General features: G+C 33.7%; 1 protein-coding gene across 6 annotated transcripts in view; it reads right to left on the reverse strand.

Annotated features, from left to right (window-relative positions):
- Positions 1 to 19,070, reverse strand: part of TANK (TRAF family member associated NFKB activator) — a 73,412-nt gene that overhangs the window by 12,864 nt on the left and 41,478 nt on the right. For 3 of the 6 annotated variants that reach the window (XM_081142264.1, XM_081142263.1, XM_081142266.1), the window contains exons 3-4: positions 17,477 to 17,585; positions 16,410 to 16,528 (exon numbers count right to left, since the gene is read on the reverse strand). In XM_081142264.1, the coding sequence (XP_080998390.1) occupies positions 16,410 to 16,528; positions 17,477 to 17,585 (228 nt within the window). Of the gene's footprint in view, positions 1 to 16,409; positions 16,529 to 17,476; positions 17,589 to 19,070 lie in introns of all 6 variants that reach the window. The other 3 variants (XM_081142262.1, XM_081142267.1, XM_081142265.1) reach the window with 1 other exon arrangement.

Consider the following 19,070-nt stretch of genomic DNA (forward strand, 5'->3'; position numbering starts at 1 on the left):
CCAAATACATCTGTTGATATATTTCAAATAATATTCTTAGGTCCCCAGCATCCCAAGAAAAAAAATTTAAAAAGGAACCTAAGATCTGGAAACAGCCCAAGTGCCCATCAGTAGATGAGTGGATAAAAAAGCTGTGGGACATTTACACCGTGGAATACTATGCAGCTGTAAAGAAGAAGAAGCTCGTACCCTTTGGGACAGTATGGATGGACCTGGAGAATATTATGCTAAGTGAAATAAGCCAGGCAGTGAAAGAAAAATATCACATGATCTCGCTTATATGTGGAATCTAAAGAACTTAATAAACTGATGAACAGAATAGATTCAATGACATGGAAGCATAAATGAGACTGATGAATGTCAGAGGGATGGAGGAGGATGGGTGGGTGGAGGGGAAGAGTAACCAAAGAATTTATGTGCATATATACACAACCCAAGGACATGGACAATGGTGGGGAGAGGGACTGGGGAGGGGGAAGGAATGGGGTGGAACGGGTCACTGGGGAGAAAAAGGGACATCTGTAATATTTTGAACAATAATAAAATTAAAAAAAACAAAACAAAACAAAAAAACAAGTAGGGTTTATCTAGAATGGATATACCAGGTTAATGGTATTTTCCATTGACACAACTTTCTGAAAATAATCATTTAATTTTTCAAAGGATTTAGGATTAGTATAGTCAACGGCGACTCCAACACTTTTCCAGAAACTCTGACTTTCTTTTCAATGCTAAGTTATGTTAATGAAGATTTCTCAGTTTGTTGAGCATCTTGGAGAGTAAGTCAACATTAAAAGACATAACTTGTATTTTTCTCTCTACTCTCAAATATTATCCAGATGGACCCTGCACTGCAGGAAGTTGAAGTTATTGCAACTTCAAATAAGAAAGCAACAGAACTTCAAACATGTTTCAGGAGATCTTAAACATTAAATCATTCAACAAATAAATTTATCTTAAGGTACTAAAACTTAAAATACTTAACATTATAAACTGTTCCAAGTTTGGAAACGCTGAACTTGTGGAATGATACTGAAATAAGAATTTTACATATCGTACTTTCCATTTACACTTCCAGTACGGTGCTGGATAAATTGTTCAACTAAATTATTAAGATAAACCCATTTGAAGTGGTTGGAAGATACTGTAAAATAATTCTTTAAATTTCCATTTATGTGAATTGGGAGAATTTTGTTTTCGTATATGTAAATCAATTTACCCTTCTCATAGATGGGTATTCTATGTTCAAAGGCTATTTGAATAAGCAATAATATTTCAAACAAACAAACAAACAAACCCAAAGTGGTCAATATTTCATTAGGCTAAAGCCAGGTTTATTCTTAATGGAAAGGTAATGAAAAATATGTTTGTGTTGGAGTCCAGGTTCTATTAGATATCAACACATCTCCCCTGGCTGGGAACTTTGGTTAGAATGTCATCCTGATACACCAAGGTTGCAGGTTCAATAGCCCATCAGGGCACATACAAAACTCAACAAATGAATGCATAAATATATGGGACAACAAATCTCTATTTCTCTCTCTCTCCCTCCCTCTCTTTCTCTTTTTCTCTCTCCCCTTCTCCCTTCCCTTCTCTCTCTCAAATCAATAAATTAAAAAAAAAAAAAAAATCAACATCTCAAAGAAAGACATGCATATTTTCCCTAATTTCTGCCTTTTAAAGTATTTGGTAGTAAAAGTGAAAGTATTTTATTCCTTTTATAAACCAATTTGAAAAACACAGAATGATTCATAATGGGCAAGATATGGATTCAACTTAATTGTCTATTGGTGGTTGAGTGAATAAAAAAAATGTGATATATATAAAATAGGATATTATATATACATACACATAAAGGAATATTTTAAGGTAAATATATCAACTTTAAAAATAAAGAAACCCTGTCATTTGAGAAAACAATGGATGAACCTAAAGAATATTATGCTATAAGAAATAAGCCAGGCACAGAAAGAGAAATACTGCATAATCTCACTCATATGTGAAATTTTAAAAAGCCAAACCCATAGAAGTAGACAACAGAATGGTGGTTGCCAGGGTTTGTGTGGTGGAGAAATGGGGACATGCTGGTCGAAGAGGAAAGATTTTCAGTTATATAGGATAAATAAGTCCTGAAGATCTAATGTACAGCATGGTGACTATAGTTAATACTACTATTCTATACTTGAATTTGCTAAGAGAGTAAATCTTAAATGTTTTCACCGCAATAAAAAAGAAAGATAACTATATGAAGTGACAAATATATTAATTAGATTGATTGTAATGATCATTTCACAATGTATATGTATCAAATCATCATGTACACTGTAAATATATACAATTTTTGTTAATTTTAACTACATAAAGCTGGAGGAAAAAAGAAATGCAATGAAAAATTTAAATTCAGAATCATGTTTTTTCTAAGCAACTGAAATCAGTAAAATTAAATTGAGTTATGAAACTTCTGAAGATTATCCTAAACTCATTAATATGATGTATATTCTCTCCGATGAAAGGAATCTAAACTTTAAAGGCTAATACTGAATATAGGTGGTAAGTTTTCAATGATACATATATGAAATATAGCAATGACTATCACTTTTATTCCAGTGTTCATATAGAAGATTGCTTCTAAACTTTAGTTGAGATCCTTGCATGTAAAAGGAATATTTATTTTCCTGAGTGTAGCCAGTATTGATTTTGTTTCTGGACAAGGCTTAACAGAATTATATGTTTAAAATAAAAAAGGATTTGCTCTTACTTGGAACAATGTAAACTAAGAAATAAGCTGAGGTGAGATGGGATGGACCAGTAAAAGGAATATAAACTGTGGAATAGCTATAAATACGGGCTTGATAAAATTACTACAGAGAAAGGAAAAATGAACAGTGGAAAAAGAAACTGAGAATAAGTATTCACTGATCACATAGATTTTTGAAACTAAGAATGAAATGTTAAAGGAGAAACTGAGGTAGAATACAGGGAGGGGCAAAACTAGGTTTACAGTTATTTGTATGGAAAATAATACAATTAATAAATAATACAAAAATAAACTCTGCTTTGAGTACTCACACCTGTAAACCTACTTTTGCCCACCCTGTATATACTTCCCAGTTTAGATACACTGAGATAAGGATGTTATGGCTAAAGCCAAGCACTGAATATGGCTGAATTAGTGAGAAAGTGAGAAAAAGAATGAGACAGGGAAGGGACTAAAGTAGAAAATAAGAACAGAAAAAAATACCAAAAAGAGAGTAGAAAACAGGAACAAAACAAAAAAATACCAAAAAAGAGATTTGATAATAAATGCTGAAGCATAGTAAAAAAAAAAGTCTGAGGACAAAAGGTAAATTTAAAAAATGCAAGAATTTATGGCTATGTGGAATTTATGGCTCTTTCACCCTCATCAACACTACTGAAAATCTAGCAAAGCAAGGCACAAATCCTAGGAGCCCTGTCTGTTCTGCATGATGCAGTGTGCTAGGCAAACCCACTGCCAGTTCGGGAACAATTCCAGGGCAAAATGGGACCCATCCCAGTTCTGGAGAAGTGCAAGAAAGTAAACAACATAAAAATAAGATTAACTACCCCAATTACTTCCCAGTTCTTTAAAGGGTTCTGTTTTAATGTAAATCCCAAAAAAGCTCTATCAATTCAATGTTATAATAAAACATTATTTTAAAAAAACATTAAAATCCTTTGCTAGTACTGCTACAATTACTATAATTTCGATTGTATGAAGTTAATTTGAGGCAGAGTGGGATTAGTACTTTTCTACACTTTTGAGTCTTTTGCTTTGTTATTAGGCTTTTTGCATGTGTCTTATTTTCTCAATGGGAAGAAATATCTAATTGTGGGAAGGCCCTTTAATGCAAAATAGCAAATGAGTAACTTAAATGACCAATTTAAAAAAGTAAGGTTTACCATAATTATCTCACCCCTTCTCCAAACACTAGATTTAAAATGAACTAACAAGCAAAATAGAGACCTTGGGGGGTCTGGGGGTAGTAGGGGATGGGAGGATGGTATTGGGTGGCTGGGTCAGGGTGGAGGGATTGAACCAAAAAAAAAAAGAGCGAGAATGACAGTGAGAGTGAGAGAGAGAGAGGGAGAGGGAGAGAGAGAGAGAGAGAGAGAGAGAGAGAGAGAGAGAGAGAGAGGGGGAGGCAAGAAGGGAGAGGGAGAGGGAGAGGGAGAGGGAGAGGGAGAGGGAGAGGGAGAGGGAGAGGGAGAGGGAGAGGGAGAGGGAGAGGGAGAGGGAGAGGGAGAGGGAGAGGGAGAGGGGGAGGGAGGGAGGGAGGGAGCGAGAGGGAGCGAGAGGGAGCGAGAGGGAGCGAGAGGGAGCGGGAGAGGGAGTGGGGGAGTGGGAGGGAGGGAGGGAGAGAGGGAGAGAGGGAGAGAGGGGGGGAGAGAGAGAGAGAGAGAGAGAGAGAGAGAGAGAGAGAGAGCGCGCTCAAGAACATCCAAGTAGAAATTTACATCCCAAAGTAACCTAGATAGATATATCAAGCTCTGTCTACCCGGTTCACTTGTTGACAGGGGCAATTTGGCAATAATTTCTTAACCAAAATTCCAGTCTAAATATTTCTCAAACTTGTTCTTAGAAGTTAACTATTTGACAACAGACAATGGAACATCTTACTGTTAAATCTATCCTCTCAAAACCTTAACTCCCTTTCTTGCCTCCCTATCTCCTAATAGAAGAGCAGGCGTATTTACAGTAGTTGATTTAAAACCCTTGTCTGATCATTTCAGTATGTGGATCATCTCATGGTTGGTATCTGTTTCCTTGAAAGTGAGTTACATTACCTTGACTCTCTATATGTTGAATAATTTTGGACTGTACCCTGAACATTGTTAATATTATGTTGTGGAGACATTATGTTACCCAATGCCAGAGGGTGTTGATGTTTTTGCTTTTGAATTCAATTAAGTTGGTCAGGCTCAGATTTCAAACTGCCACTACTATGAAGAGCTCATATCTCAGTTCAGTCCTTTAAGTCTTAGCTGCAAACTGGTTTCAGGTTGCCCCACACATCCATGGGTTCAGAGGATAGCCAGAGACTCGGGCTAAGTTTAAACAGAGAACTTAGGGTTTTCCTCTGTCTCTCTTCTCTCTGGGGGTCCTGCCCTCACCCCATGGTAACCATGGTTATTCTGGGATCAATCTGCTTCCTGGTCTGCCAATCAGAATAATGATGGCTTTCTATTGGAATTTCAGCTACTGCAGCTGTGGCCACCCTTCGGACGAAACCACAGAAAACTGGGAATTTACTCTGAGCCATTACTTGCTTCACATTTTGACAACCCGCCAAAATGTGCAAAGTTTAGTCTCCGAAGTCCTCAGGTAGTTATTAATATTATTTGTAGAGGTTTGTTTGGTACTCATTCCTTTATAACAGAAGTTGAACTCCCAAACTCAGGTTTTTAAAATCCCTCTATTCTTTTGAAATTTCACCATAATTTTCCAGAGATGACTTTAATCACCAATCCAATAGCTTTTCCTAAAGTTCTTATTTAATGCTCATTTGATATAGTTCACACTACTGAGCAGTTCCTTCTTGAAACTTTTTTTTGTTATTAGTTTTCTTCTTAAGTTTTAGTATTTGAATTGGTCCTTCTTTCTGGGCCATAATTGTGGGCATCCTCTAAGGTTCAGACATAGGCACACTGTTCTCTCATTATACACCGTTCTCATCATTCTCACGCCAAGACCATTGATTATTCATCTCTGAAGTCTGTACTTTCAGGCTCACCCTCTCTGTTGACAGCCACTCTCAGTTCTCTTTTGATCCAAAACATTTTCACTTGTTCTGTTGTAGACTACCAAGTTTTAAAAATAATATGATCACCTTTCCCTCAAACCTGGTGCACACTTCTAATCTTCATTTCCCTCTTTTAACGTAAGGCCATCCTCCTCAGCATAAAAAAACTTTAAGTAAGGCAAGATAAAACCTTAAAGAAACTGAGATTAGGCTTTCCTGGAAAAGTAAAATCCAAAACAAGACTGGGGGTGTGACAAGGGGCTACCAACTTTTTATTTTGCCAAGAAAGAAGTTAGTAAAAACAACTAACTACTAAGATGTACTATTTTCTTTGTGTCCAAAAGGATTAGATATTTATCAAATGAGTAGGAGGGATTTTTAGATTCAGCTTTATAAAAATGCTATCACTTCATCCTCAGGACAAAACGAAAAGCAAGGGCTAGGGACAGAAATGGGGACTCTGAGGCTGCAGCGTGGGCAGAGAGATGGAGATAATGTCCAGTGTTTGCAGTGGAGGCAAGAAGGAAAGCAAGACTTACTGTGCCATTTGGCCGTCCAGCAGGAATACATTCCAAACGATACGTTTAGGGAGTATGCACAAGTCAGTGACCCCCGCAGCATTATTTGGATGAAACGTAAAGGGAAACATGCTGTCCTTAATGTAAAGAATGGAGAGCAACTAGGAGTAAAAATAAGAGTGCGCAAACCCATCCACTATGGAATTAGTTAGATGAAAACTGAGTTGAAATGCAAAAATCGTACCACTGTTGATAAACAATGGGAGAAAGAAAACAAAAGATACCCATCTTGGAATCATTTGGTTTTCAAAAAGGGATTTATCAGGGAAGAATAAATCATTAGATGTACAGAATGACTGGAATACACTTTGCAATAGTTTAGTTTTATTAGAATTGCAGGATATATCTATATGTATATCTTAGAGCAAAATATCAAGTGTATGGAAAGATGTATATTGGCAAAAAAGAAAAAAATCTTTCAGGGAAAAAGTCAGCTTTCATAACATAGCAAGACTACCTAAGCAAGCAACAGAGAAGTTCAGAGAGCATAACATATCAGATGCAAATGAAAATTTAGTGAGCCCTTCCTTCCACTTCCCTGCCAAATTCTAGCAATATCTTAGAGGGGACTATAAATCCAATAAGAAGTTGTTAAATACAATACTGGGAAAAGTGCTATCTAGAGATTCTGTGATTAAAGGAAGCTAAGTGGTTTTCTTACTGTTGATTTTAGATCCTATAATACATTTTCTTGTTTCTTTAAAAATGACCACAGAGTACATAGTATGCAGCATTTCGTAAGTCCAGGGTTTTGTGGAACACCTCCAGAAATGCATCAGGTACCAGCTTAGAGTCAAAATTCAGTTTTCTCTAGATTTAATGTAGTGGGTATAGCTAAGTAACCAGGAATAATTTATAGGTATCATGATTTAAAGTATGGAGATGTAAAGCAATTATTTATCCAATAAATGTGAAAAGGACTGATGAGCAAGCAATATGACCTCCATGCATAAAGAAGAGTTCCTGAGGAAATGCTAGGGTATTAGAGCATGATTTTTAAAATTTTTATTTTTTAATAGATGATAAGCGAATAATTTAGTGAGAAAAGGACAGCACGATTTTTCTAACAGGAAACTGGTGGTTCTCAAAATATGGTCTAGGGGTCCTGGGTTCCTTTCAAGAGACCCACTGTTGGGAGAGAGAATCTGCATGGACCCTGAGTGTCCCTGCACATTTTTGTGGTGCATGCCAAGAATACAAGGCCTGGGACATTTCTCAGGTTCACATTTGTAAAGGGAAAACTTGAAGAATGAGGTATGTCTCCCTCTTGGACAACAAATGGGCTGCTTTACTGCTTGCTATAAAATGATGAGTTTCCCAAGCTCAATGTCCCACTCCTTTAATGTCCCAGCTTCTGAGTCTACCATGTCACCCTCGAAGGCGAGACCAATGCAAATATAATGCTCCTGCAGGTTGCTATGCTATGAATAATAAAGACTTTTTTCTCTGACCCAGGATTCTTGTGTCTTCTTCCAGCATTCACGAAGCAGTAACTGGCTAACTTATTAGCTTGTCAGTGGATAAAATAAAATCCAGACCCTGAAATCCATGGGGTTAACTACTGTCGCAATATTATTAGATGTTATTTGTCTTTTTATTTTTTTTACTGTGGTAGCATTTACACTGATGATGCAAAAGTGATGACGAGTAAAATTGCTGGTGCCTGAGTATGACCGGCCCTGGCACCTAACTGTAGTCACTGTATTCTTCAGTACCATACTCCCATTAAAAAAAAGCCAGTTTCACCTAAGAATGTCCTGGATGAGGCTGTAAAGATTTACTGAATTTTACTCACAAGTTAACATCTTTTTACTACTGTGTGTAACAAAATGGGAAATATACACAAAGGGCCTGTTTCATACTGAAGTATAAAGGTTGTCTTGTGGAAAAGCACCGAGTGTAACCGTTTGAGTTACAAGATGAACTAGTCATTTTTTTTAATGGAATGCCATTTTTACTTGAAAGAATGACTAATGGGCAAGCTATGGTTATGCAGACATTCTCTGAAAAGCAAATGAAGTTATTAGCTTCTGACTAAAAAAAAAAAAACTGATAAAATTTGTTGTCCATGAAAAACTTTAAGTTTTCATGTGAAGATTAAAATTATGGAAAACTTATACCCGTTATAGTAAGCTTGGCCATTGTCCAATACTTAAAAAACTTTTGTGATAAGATCAGTGATAATGGTAAATGTGATTTAAAAATATATCATAGAATAAGTCAATATCTGGAAGATTTGCCTAGTTCAGTGAACCAGTATTTTCCAAATGACTAAATTCATGATGCTACAAAATCATGTATAGGTAAAAGATACACTAAAAGTAAAAGATAAGCCAATGTTTTTTAATGTAGCAGTAAAGTTCATTAGTTTTGGCTTTTATACTGCTAACACTTAAGAAACTACTATTTATTTTGGAGAAGGATATCCACAATTTCTAAAAAGGTTACTAAAATACTCTTCCCTTTCCCAACTACGTATCTGTGTGAGGTTGGATTTTCTTCATATAATTTAACAATGACAAAAAAACACACCAAAAAAACCCCAACAAAATATTGCAACAGATCATATAGAAGAAGCATTTCGAAAAAATGAAAAACAAGTATCTTCAAATTTTGAGAACTTTTAGGAAGACAGATTATGACATGTTAATAAATAAGAGAAACTAGACTGTTTTGGGGGCTAGTCCTAACCTACTGAGGTTGAGAGAATAGCCTGTCATGCCTTGGTCAAGAGAAATTGGGGCTGAATAAAATACGCAAGTTCTGTTTTGTGGGCTCTGGAACACAGTAGAAAAAAGAAAAATGGGAAATGTGAGAAAGGGGATAACTGGGGGAATTAAGGGGAGAAAAGCCATACTAGAGATACTCAAATTTGCTTAGAAACCAGGCAGAGACTTTAAAAGTGATATACTTCTCATCCCCCCCCGTCAAAAACCCTAAAATGATGTACTGAATTAAAAAACAGAGACCCAGAACAGAAAAAGGTTAGGATGAATTAATAATTAATATTTAGAAACAAAATTTCTGCAAAATACACTTCACTGTAAATATTAAAATGCTTTGGATATAAGTATTTTCTTTCTTACTGTGATATATTTATTATGAAACTTAGGAAAAAACTTTGAACTTTAATGAATGAACAGTTGAAGACAATTATTTTTCCCTCTAATTACTCTTCTATTAGAAGGTATATTTAATCCAGTCTCTAGAAACAAAACAAAGTCACACACACACACACACACACACACACACACACACACACACACACAGGCACGTTTTCTCCAACTTTCTGTAAGCCCCAGCCTAGGTTAACATGTGCCACAGTAGAGTGGGCACAATCACCATTTCTACTGTATAAAAGATGATGAAAAGAAAGACTCACACATTAAAGGAATACAGAGACATTTTTTTACAAAGTTGAATAATGCACATAAACAGTCAAATTTATCTCAAGTTCTTCTCTTAGAAAATGTACCATGTTTAAAGGACGTAGACCAGATCTAACTTTCCCACAGAAATCACTTGGTCATTACATATCTTGACTAATGGTCTAATTTCTAACTTTTGTTCAAATGACGAAAAACATATTTATCATATACCTCTATTTTAAAACTTTTACAATGTATATAAAACCAGGTACCTGGATAATATATAGCAAACTATGTATAAATATAGTTTAAGAGACTTGCAATAGAGAAAGTATCTAGAGTGTTAAGAAAAGCTATGGGGGCCTAAAATTCAGATCACTGAATGAAAGCTGCACCTGAAGTCCAGAGCATATGAGATATGAGCTCAAGGATAGGAATGCCATTGAAAACCTAGACTTGTGACGCTTGTATTTCATAAGCCACAGAGGCCAGAAAGCAGAACAGGGTTCAAGTTCATACACTGCCTGCTGAAACTGTCATACATTAACAACTGGAGTAACACATCAGGGATAAATGCCTCTCACTGCAGGACTCTCTCCGCTGAAGCCATGATTATGTCACAAAAAAAGGTTCCAGTAAATGAAACTGTTCTTTCAAAACACTCTGTTTTAGCTGTCAGTGTATACAATGTTCCCCAAAGTGGCCTGGAATAATTTTGGTTCTTGTCTAGAAATCATTTTTCTATTAAAATCTTGTGGACAATTTAAATTTATATGCCTATGCATACATTACCAAGATATAGGAAAGTAATGATTTGTTTTCTTTTCCCTACTTGAACTAAATGTTGAGCCCCTGCTCAAGACTACCTTCAGCTCACTGGGAATTTTAATTTTAAAAATAAGGTCCTATATGTTTTATCTGTACCATAAAGTTATAATTAGGATTTCATTTTGTCACATAATTAGGACTTCACATTGTCTTATTAACTGCTTTAGGTCTCCAAATCTTTGTTTCTCTAACCAGACTGTAGCTCCTTAAAGGGGATGGATCTCCTCTTACTTCTTTTTTGTATTCCTATCATTGATTAACAAGAGTAGGCAAAAAGAAGGAGTTCAATAAATACTTCTTATCTAAGTGACTGGCAGGTGAATTTTTAGACATTAGCTTTCTTCAAACGTTAGAGCATCTATATTCCTTGCAATTCCCAGGCACAGTGCATTTCCTTATGCTGGTTAGCACTGAAAGCAGCTCCACAGCTACCTTCACTGTTTGCTGTTCTAAACCTACAAAATCTTTCCCTCTCCTCAAAGCTATCACACACCTGCTGATCTAATCGCAATGATAGCCACATTAGAAATTTGCCATCCGTCTAACTGGTAACTTAAAGTAACAATTGCATTCTTTGTATTTTTAAAGTTTTGATTAAAGCATGTAACTCAGATGAAAAAGGATATGTATAAAGAATAAATTAGAAATATATACAGAATATCAAAAATGAAACATAAAATCAACTTTTTGGACACATGAACAAATAATATTTAATAGTTATAAGTTCAAATAAATTCATACTATATTTACTTCCCATCTTGGATCCTAGAATCTGAAAAAAACTTTACAATGTTCAATAATCTCTGCCTTAGTTATTAAATCAAGATTTTTAAGCCAGAGGACAGGGACAATATCTCTTTTTCCTTCTACTGGCTGGCAGTGTCAGGTACACAACACTTCAGTTATTGAATAAATGAATAAAGAAAATTTACCAATATCAACAAATTCTTTTATGTATTCTATATTATTGCTCTCTACATATCTTACTGCATTAAAACACTCTAGACTTTAGTACAACTGCCACAAAAACAAAAAGTGGGATAGAAAGATGAAAGCGAACAGTTTTGTCTAGTATTTAGTTTGGCAAATGAAGTGATTCCCAGAAACAGTATTACAAAAATATCTTATTTCTAAGACCATACAAATGACCCAGTATGTTACAATCCTAGTTTTGAAAAAGTAAATTAAACTGCCAATTTATATTTGCATTAAAATACAAAATTTATTATTTAAATAATAACTGTTATGACGTACGTTAGTACGTCTGACAATGGTATCCTACAAACATAATAGTCTTTGTCAGGAATAAGTGTGTACATTTTAGTGTTATCTGATTTTCTACATACAAATATTTTTAATTTTTAAAACTGGTTATAAAAAAGAATTAATAATAACATGCAACAGTTTCTTGGTTCTCTAAAGCACTGCTCAGCTATTCTCCTCTGGAAAGTCTATATTCATATTAGAATTTTTGAAATTGTTAAGCTGATAAGCTATGATATTCCTTTCCTGAGATTAATAATGATAGGATTCAGGAAGTTGAATTCATAATTAAATCCTGCCAACTTCCTTTACCTTTCATTAGTATTTATCACATGGTGAATTAAATACTAGTCCCCCTCCCACTCCGCCCCCGGCATGGCTCAGATGGTTGGAGCGTCACACTGTACACCAAAAGGTTGCTGGTTCGATTCCCAGTCAGGGCAAGTAATTAGGTTGTGGGTTTGATCCCTGGTCTGAGTGCATACAGGAGGCAACCAATCGATGATTCTCTCTCACATCAATGTTTCTCTCTCTCTTTAAAAAAAAATCAATAGAAACATATCCTCAGGTGAGGATTAAAAAAAAACAACTAGTCCCTAACACACCTTTGATCTTTGGTACACTCTGCTGTACCACAGTTTACAATCCCTCTGATGCTTTTAAAATACATCTATTCTTCCTTTCAAGGGGAGGAACTTACTTTCTTGCCTCTGGAGCTCTTAATGACTTACATCTAATGAACAGAATAAAGTGGAAGGGAAGGTATGTGATTTTAGAGACTAGATCATAGAAAACGCTGTGGTTTCTTCTCTGTTCTCTCTCTTTTGGATCTCTTACTTTTTTACTTTGAGGAAGTTAGCTGCCAGGTAGTGAACAGAAATCCATGTGGCGAGGACTCCTGACAACAGTCATGACAGTGAGCCACCTTGGAAGTAGATCCTCCGACCAGAGATAACTAAAGCCTTTGGCCACATCCTGACTTTAATCACATGAGATCCTGAATCAGAACTGCCCAGCTAAGTCACTCCCAAATTTCTGACCCATAGAAACTAAAATAATAAACATTTGTTGTTTTAAGCTGTTAAGTTTTGAGGTAAATCTGGGATACTTTCTATAACATATGGTATGATATGATACCTAATACAATGTGCCCTTTTCCAAAATCATATATCATCACGAAAGACTGTGCAAGCTACCAAGGTGTTCAAGAGGTGAAAGGTTTTTCATTAAACTGAGTACTTCTCTAATGTCTCTAAACTACAAGCATCCAATGATATAGGTTCTATTGTCTTGACTTTATACCCTTTTAGGAGTCAAAGGACTCTTGCATGCTGTTTGTATAGGATTAGCATAAAAAGAAAGTGAACTATAAATTTTGTGCTTTAAAATAAAATTTTCTAAAAGGGCCTCTTTCCCCTCAACATATCCCTCTTTCCTGTTCTCTGTCTCATTTTCCAAGGTGGTAATAGTTGCCATTTGCCATAATGTCCATGGGTCTTTCCCCTCTCAAATATTCTAACCAAATCCTAAACAAAATAGTCTAAAGTAAACAAATCTTCAAACCACCCACCAAACAGGTGGAGGAAAGGACTGTGGGTGGTTAGTAGTAGCTTCCTTCTGTTACTAGTTCAAAGCATTTCTATTAACTAACTCATTACAGAGGGTAGGCCAAATGATTGGGAATGGGATTTCTAGAAATCAATTCATCTTTGAGAAGACTAATAATAAAAAAGTATACTGAAAATAGAAAAACGAATTGTATCATTATCCTAGCCATTTCTGCATACTGCCTTCCAGTTCTTGTCTTGTATAAAAAGTATGAGGAAAGTGTGGGGGTGGGGTGGTTGCGGGGTAGAGGGGATCAATGGGGGGAAAAAAGGGGGAAATCTGTAATACTTTCAACAGTAAAGGTAAATTAAAAAAAAATAAATAAATAAAAATGCACACTTTTACAAACTGAAACCAACCAATATGGAATTTTTTTCATTTTGGAAAAACCCTAATATATTCAAATTATTCAAAGGTCTTTAGAAAAGGATTTCACTTTATTAACTAAAAGTAAATTTAATTATAACTCAATAAGTACAAATCAACATAAGCCAATAAAAAATATTTTAATTTCAACTGCTTGATTGGTATTTTTCTAAATTAGAACTAATTTTTACAATGAATAAACAGTCAGCTCTCAAATATTCAATAAATCCAACTTATCCATTCTTTTAGATATATTTCCTCTTCTCTTTTAATCCCTTATATATCTAGTGTTCATTAGTACTTTGGCTCTAGATATATAAAGGAAGATGAGAAAGCTAAAATACAAGACAGTTGATTTTTATTTTTACTAAATGGTTACAGTACAAGATTGGGTTGATAAACTATTCAAAGTATTAAATATGTGGCTGTCACATAAATCCCCTATTAGTAAACAAATTAAGAGAACTCACTAAATTTAGATTTATTTCTTACTTGGAGCTCTATGATTTTTCCTCTTATTGTCTGTCCATAAATAAAGTTACCATTGATGTAACATCAGTAATTCTTTGGAAATAAGCTATTTCTGACATGATTTCTATTATTTACAGAAATTCCAGCCTACGTATCCAAATATATATTTTATAGATAAAGACATCCTACAAAGTTAAAACAAATGTAATTTTAAAAATTCTGAAGAAGGTTCCCTTTGAACATTTATTGACTGAAAACTAAAATCTAAAACTTTCATAAATAATGACAAATTATCCAAATTTAAAATAAACTAAATTATTAACATATTTGAGTCTTTTCCATCACCTCTTTTGTTCTAACCAAGATTGCTGTTTTTAAAAAATACCTTCTATAAGTTCTAAATTGGAGATACTTTATTATCTTCAAAGAAATGTTATAACTGGAATAAATATAAGAAATTTGATTAAAAATTAATGGTTAATGAAATTTAGAAGTCTTTGAAACAGGAAAAGGGACTGTAAATATTGTTTACTTAAGCACTAAATTTATGTTAGCATTTACAGTTCATTGATGTATAATGTACTATAACAAACCCAATCATAAAATTTTATTCTAAAAGTCAGAATCACTGTTTCTGAAATTTATCTCTTGCAAAAAAACCTAAATATATGCTAGTGCCATGGTTTCTTGTGTGTGTTTTTTTCAGCATTTTTAGATAAATGGAAAATGAAGTGAAGGTAAAGAGAGCTGAATAATTCAAATAAAGAAATAATGATTCTGAATTAAAAATATGAACTGGGAAATACTATAGAGAACTTCTCATTCTAAAATTTTTATTTATAGAAAATTGTTAAAATCAGATTTCTCAGACTGATGTTAAATAAAAACAAGTTAAGATGGTCATAGTTCTGGGATCAGTCACAGAATAATCCTGATACACAAAGGTAAAATCTCCTATATCCTTTAGAAGGAAATAAATAAATACAGCATTCTTGACTTAATTGATATTGTGAATATTAAGGGACCTCATTTGTTAGGAGATCTTACTTTATTCAAAAGTTGTTTCATCCCACTAATACCCAACTCATCTTATTTAAAAAATTCCTTTTTAAACATAAAATTTCAATGATTTTGGAAAACATGGAGACTAATATACATCTATAGATCCACTACCCTGACTTAAGTGCTAAAATTTTACCTTTTTTGCTTCAGATCTTTTCTTTAAAAAAAGTTATAGCTACAACTAAAGCTCCCCCTTTACTGTCTTCCCAGAGTCACACTCTTTTCTCTCACAAACTGTAGAGGTGGTCATTTTTCTAAAGATGTGTACCTTCCCTATCCATGTTTTTATACTTTTACTACATATATATGTTTTTATAAACAATGTCATATGTTTTATATGTTTAAAAATTTACATAAATTATTCTCATTTTGTCATTTCCATTTTTATTCAACATTTCTTTTGAAATCTAGGACTATTACTATATAAATTAGTTTATTTTATTCTTTCTAATGTGTTTTATTGTAAAGATGTACCATTCTGCTATTGATAGATGTTTAGGTTGTTTCTGACCAACACAGCATGAACATACTTATACCTGTATCCTTGCAGATATGAAATACTCCTTTCTATATTGCTGCAATAAAGACTTTCACTTAAATTGATTAGGTGGGCTTTTTTTTTTTTTTTTTTTAAGCACAGGTAATTGATGAAAAAACTAGAATGCTATTTTCTAATCCAGAATCATCAGTGTCTTACTATCTACCTTAGCTTAATTTTTTATTTCTCTGTAAAATCTTTTTCTTTGCTAAATGCCTGAAATGAGAATACCAGAAAATATGAAATCTAAGCCTTTTTTTACTTGGAAATGGTTCTTCTATTTAGGAACATGTAAATCATTTATTTGTATATACAGAACTTCTGTTTAGAATTCCAGTGGTGAATCCACTTCAGGAAAATAAAATGAGGACGCTATGTTATGTATCAGCAGTTGAATGTTGCTTTTTGCAGAAGCTATGTTAGGGTTGAAAATAATATTGTCCATATTCTCCCATTCCTGCCCACCTGAGGCATGACAGAATACTGACTAAATAATTCAGGAAAGCTGTGGAACCTGACTTCTCATTTCTTATGTTTTTAGGGAATGAGCGGCAGCGCAGCCTACCTTTGATTCTTTCTCTCCTGGTATTCCTGACTTGACTTTATCATGTGGCTCATCAAGAGTCAAATGATTCTTCCTTGCTTCACTGTCTTCAAGCAGGGGGATACAGCCAAGACTGTTATCTGTAAAACAAAACCCTCTTCGACATAAGTAGGAAATCCTTGGTTTTGGTACTACCTGAAAATGTAAACAGAATACAAACCCAAACCACTAATTTTAAAGAGTAGAGATTTTAAACTATGGGTTTTAAAAATTCTTAATACAAAACCCTTATTCTACCCAAATTAATGGTGTATAAAATATGTAGAATTTATATAAGTTGTATTTTCGGGGATGCATTTCTTGTTTAAGATACTTACTTGCATAACTACTCCATGCTTATTATAGGAAAATTAGAAAATGCAGACATGCCAAAAAATAAAAATAAAAGCTACCCATAATTTTTATCATCTGTGAGTTATTCCTATTAACATTTTGGTTTCTATTTTACTAGTTTTTCATATATATATATAAATTCACATAAGAATCTTTTATTTGCATAAATAAAATAAAATATTTATTTTTATATCCTGTTCTGCTCATTTTGCTATATATCATGAATATATGTCATGTTAATAAATGAAGCTATTATCATCACTTTTCTTTGCTACAAAGCTGTTCATTATATGGATGACTGAAATTTAACTGTTGGACATTTCTTTATTTCTAGTTCTTCATTACTAGAAATGCTATAATGAGCATCCTTGCATACATAACTTTGTGTACTTGAACATATACTTTCTTATGATATATTCTTAGAACTTAAAATTTTGTTTTAAAAGGCATAGACATTTTAAAAAGCTTTTGCTACTTATTGGCAAATTGTCTTCCAGGAAGATTTATCAACTTAAGAGTTCTACCATATAGAATATGTGAATGTCTATTTTCCCATACACTGAAAGTGTACAATTCTTAAATAAACATAATATATAAATCAGAGAAACAATGGAGGAATAAAATAAAAACACTTGACTTCCACATTTTTCTAGAAGTGGTTCAAGAAATACATAAAAAAATTAGAATGAACATACCTCGACTGGAATTCACAAGAAGTAACTGTGATTTTAACTTGTCAATAATAGTTTGCTGAAGTGACAGCTGTTCCTGTTGCTCACGTATTCTCTGCTCATAGTTTTCAGTCTGCTGACATAAAACCAGTTAGCCTGATATTTACTGACAGATATGTACATACATTTACTGTCTCAATAATTATATATTACATATAGATATGAGTTGCCTATATTGCTATTTCCCAGGTATTGAACATTTCCTTATGAGCTAAAAACTGGCTTCAGCAATTATTTATAATCATTACAAACATCTGTGATTAAAAAAACCATTTTAAACACTGTAAAATTTTAAAAAAGCATCTTAAAGTACTTAATGTTAACAAAAAAGTCATGAATAATAAAATGATGTTAAAGTTTTCTATAAAAATACCCACTAATTTAAAAAAGGTAAGATTGTATGTCTTTTAAATAATCACACTTTTAAATTTATTCTTAGAGGACAAAATAAAAAGTAAGTGGGTGTAACTAAGACATTACGAAAACTAAAGGGACATGTACAAATTATAAAATTCAATTGATCATAAACTTTCTTTCTTAAAGTTTTAAGAAGTCAAAAGAACACGGTTAGTTTTTAGTGGATATCTTAAATACCACAATTTCCCTTATATTTTTAATCCATCCATTTTGTTATTTAATTTTAATGGCTCTGAGAAATAAGCAATGAAAGAAGACACAGTTTGCATTAGGGAATGCAGATACTGTAAACATTCAAGCAAATTTGAAAATGTGGCATTACCATTACCAAATTAGTACAAAGCCTTAAAAATATATTACCAAAAAACAACAGAGGATTCTTTACCAATTTCTTTCACCAAAGGAAGCAATAAGTAAATGACTAAATTGTAAATTCCTTGAAATGTGAGATGGGGTCCTAATAATCTCATAATGCCCTTCAGTAGATACTAAATATTTGATTTTGAATTGATTTCTTCATCAAAGTTAAAAATCAGTAAAGCTCTACTGTTTTTGGAGACCAAGAAGCCTAAAGTTCTTTAAAAATTACACAGCTATTCCTAGATTCCCAAAATGAACTAGTTTAAGAAAATGAAGCAAAAAACTACATTTTCCCAAGTAAAAGGTAAAATTTTATAATATATTTCAAACATATATTATATGTTTGTAACTGACAGAGCTAATAAATAGCCCAAGTGATGTGCATGCTGCCTGAGTGTAGTCTTATATAACTTGATATTCCCATAGAGCTCTGCAAGGTAACTTACACATAAGGGGTATTTAGTACATGCTTATTGAAAAAAAATTAAGGAAATAAAGAATCCAAGTTAAAAAAATTCAAGTAAATTTCATTATAAATAGAAGAATAAATCTTGTGAGTCCATCTGGACCATATGTCCTAGGACTACAAGTATCTGAACTGAACCATAGATATAAAAGTCCAGTCTAAGACGGCTTCCCAGGACATGACATCTTATTCCTACATAAATTTATGTTCAAGCCCCTAGAAAGAGTGGGTAGGTTGACTAAAAGATTCAAACATCTATAGCAAATTCTGTAATACCTTAAATTTACCTGGGCTATGCACAGACACTAGGGCTGA

Source organism: Miniopterus schreibersii (assembly GCF_964146895.1).
Source record: "Miniopterus schreibersii genome assembly, chromosome: 7".
Taxonomy (NCBI): Eukaryota; Metazoa; Chordata; class Mammalia; order Chiroptera; family Miniopteridae; genus Miniopterus; species Miniopterus schreibersii.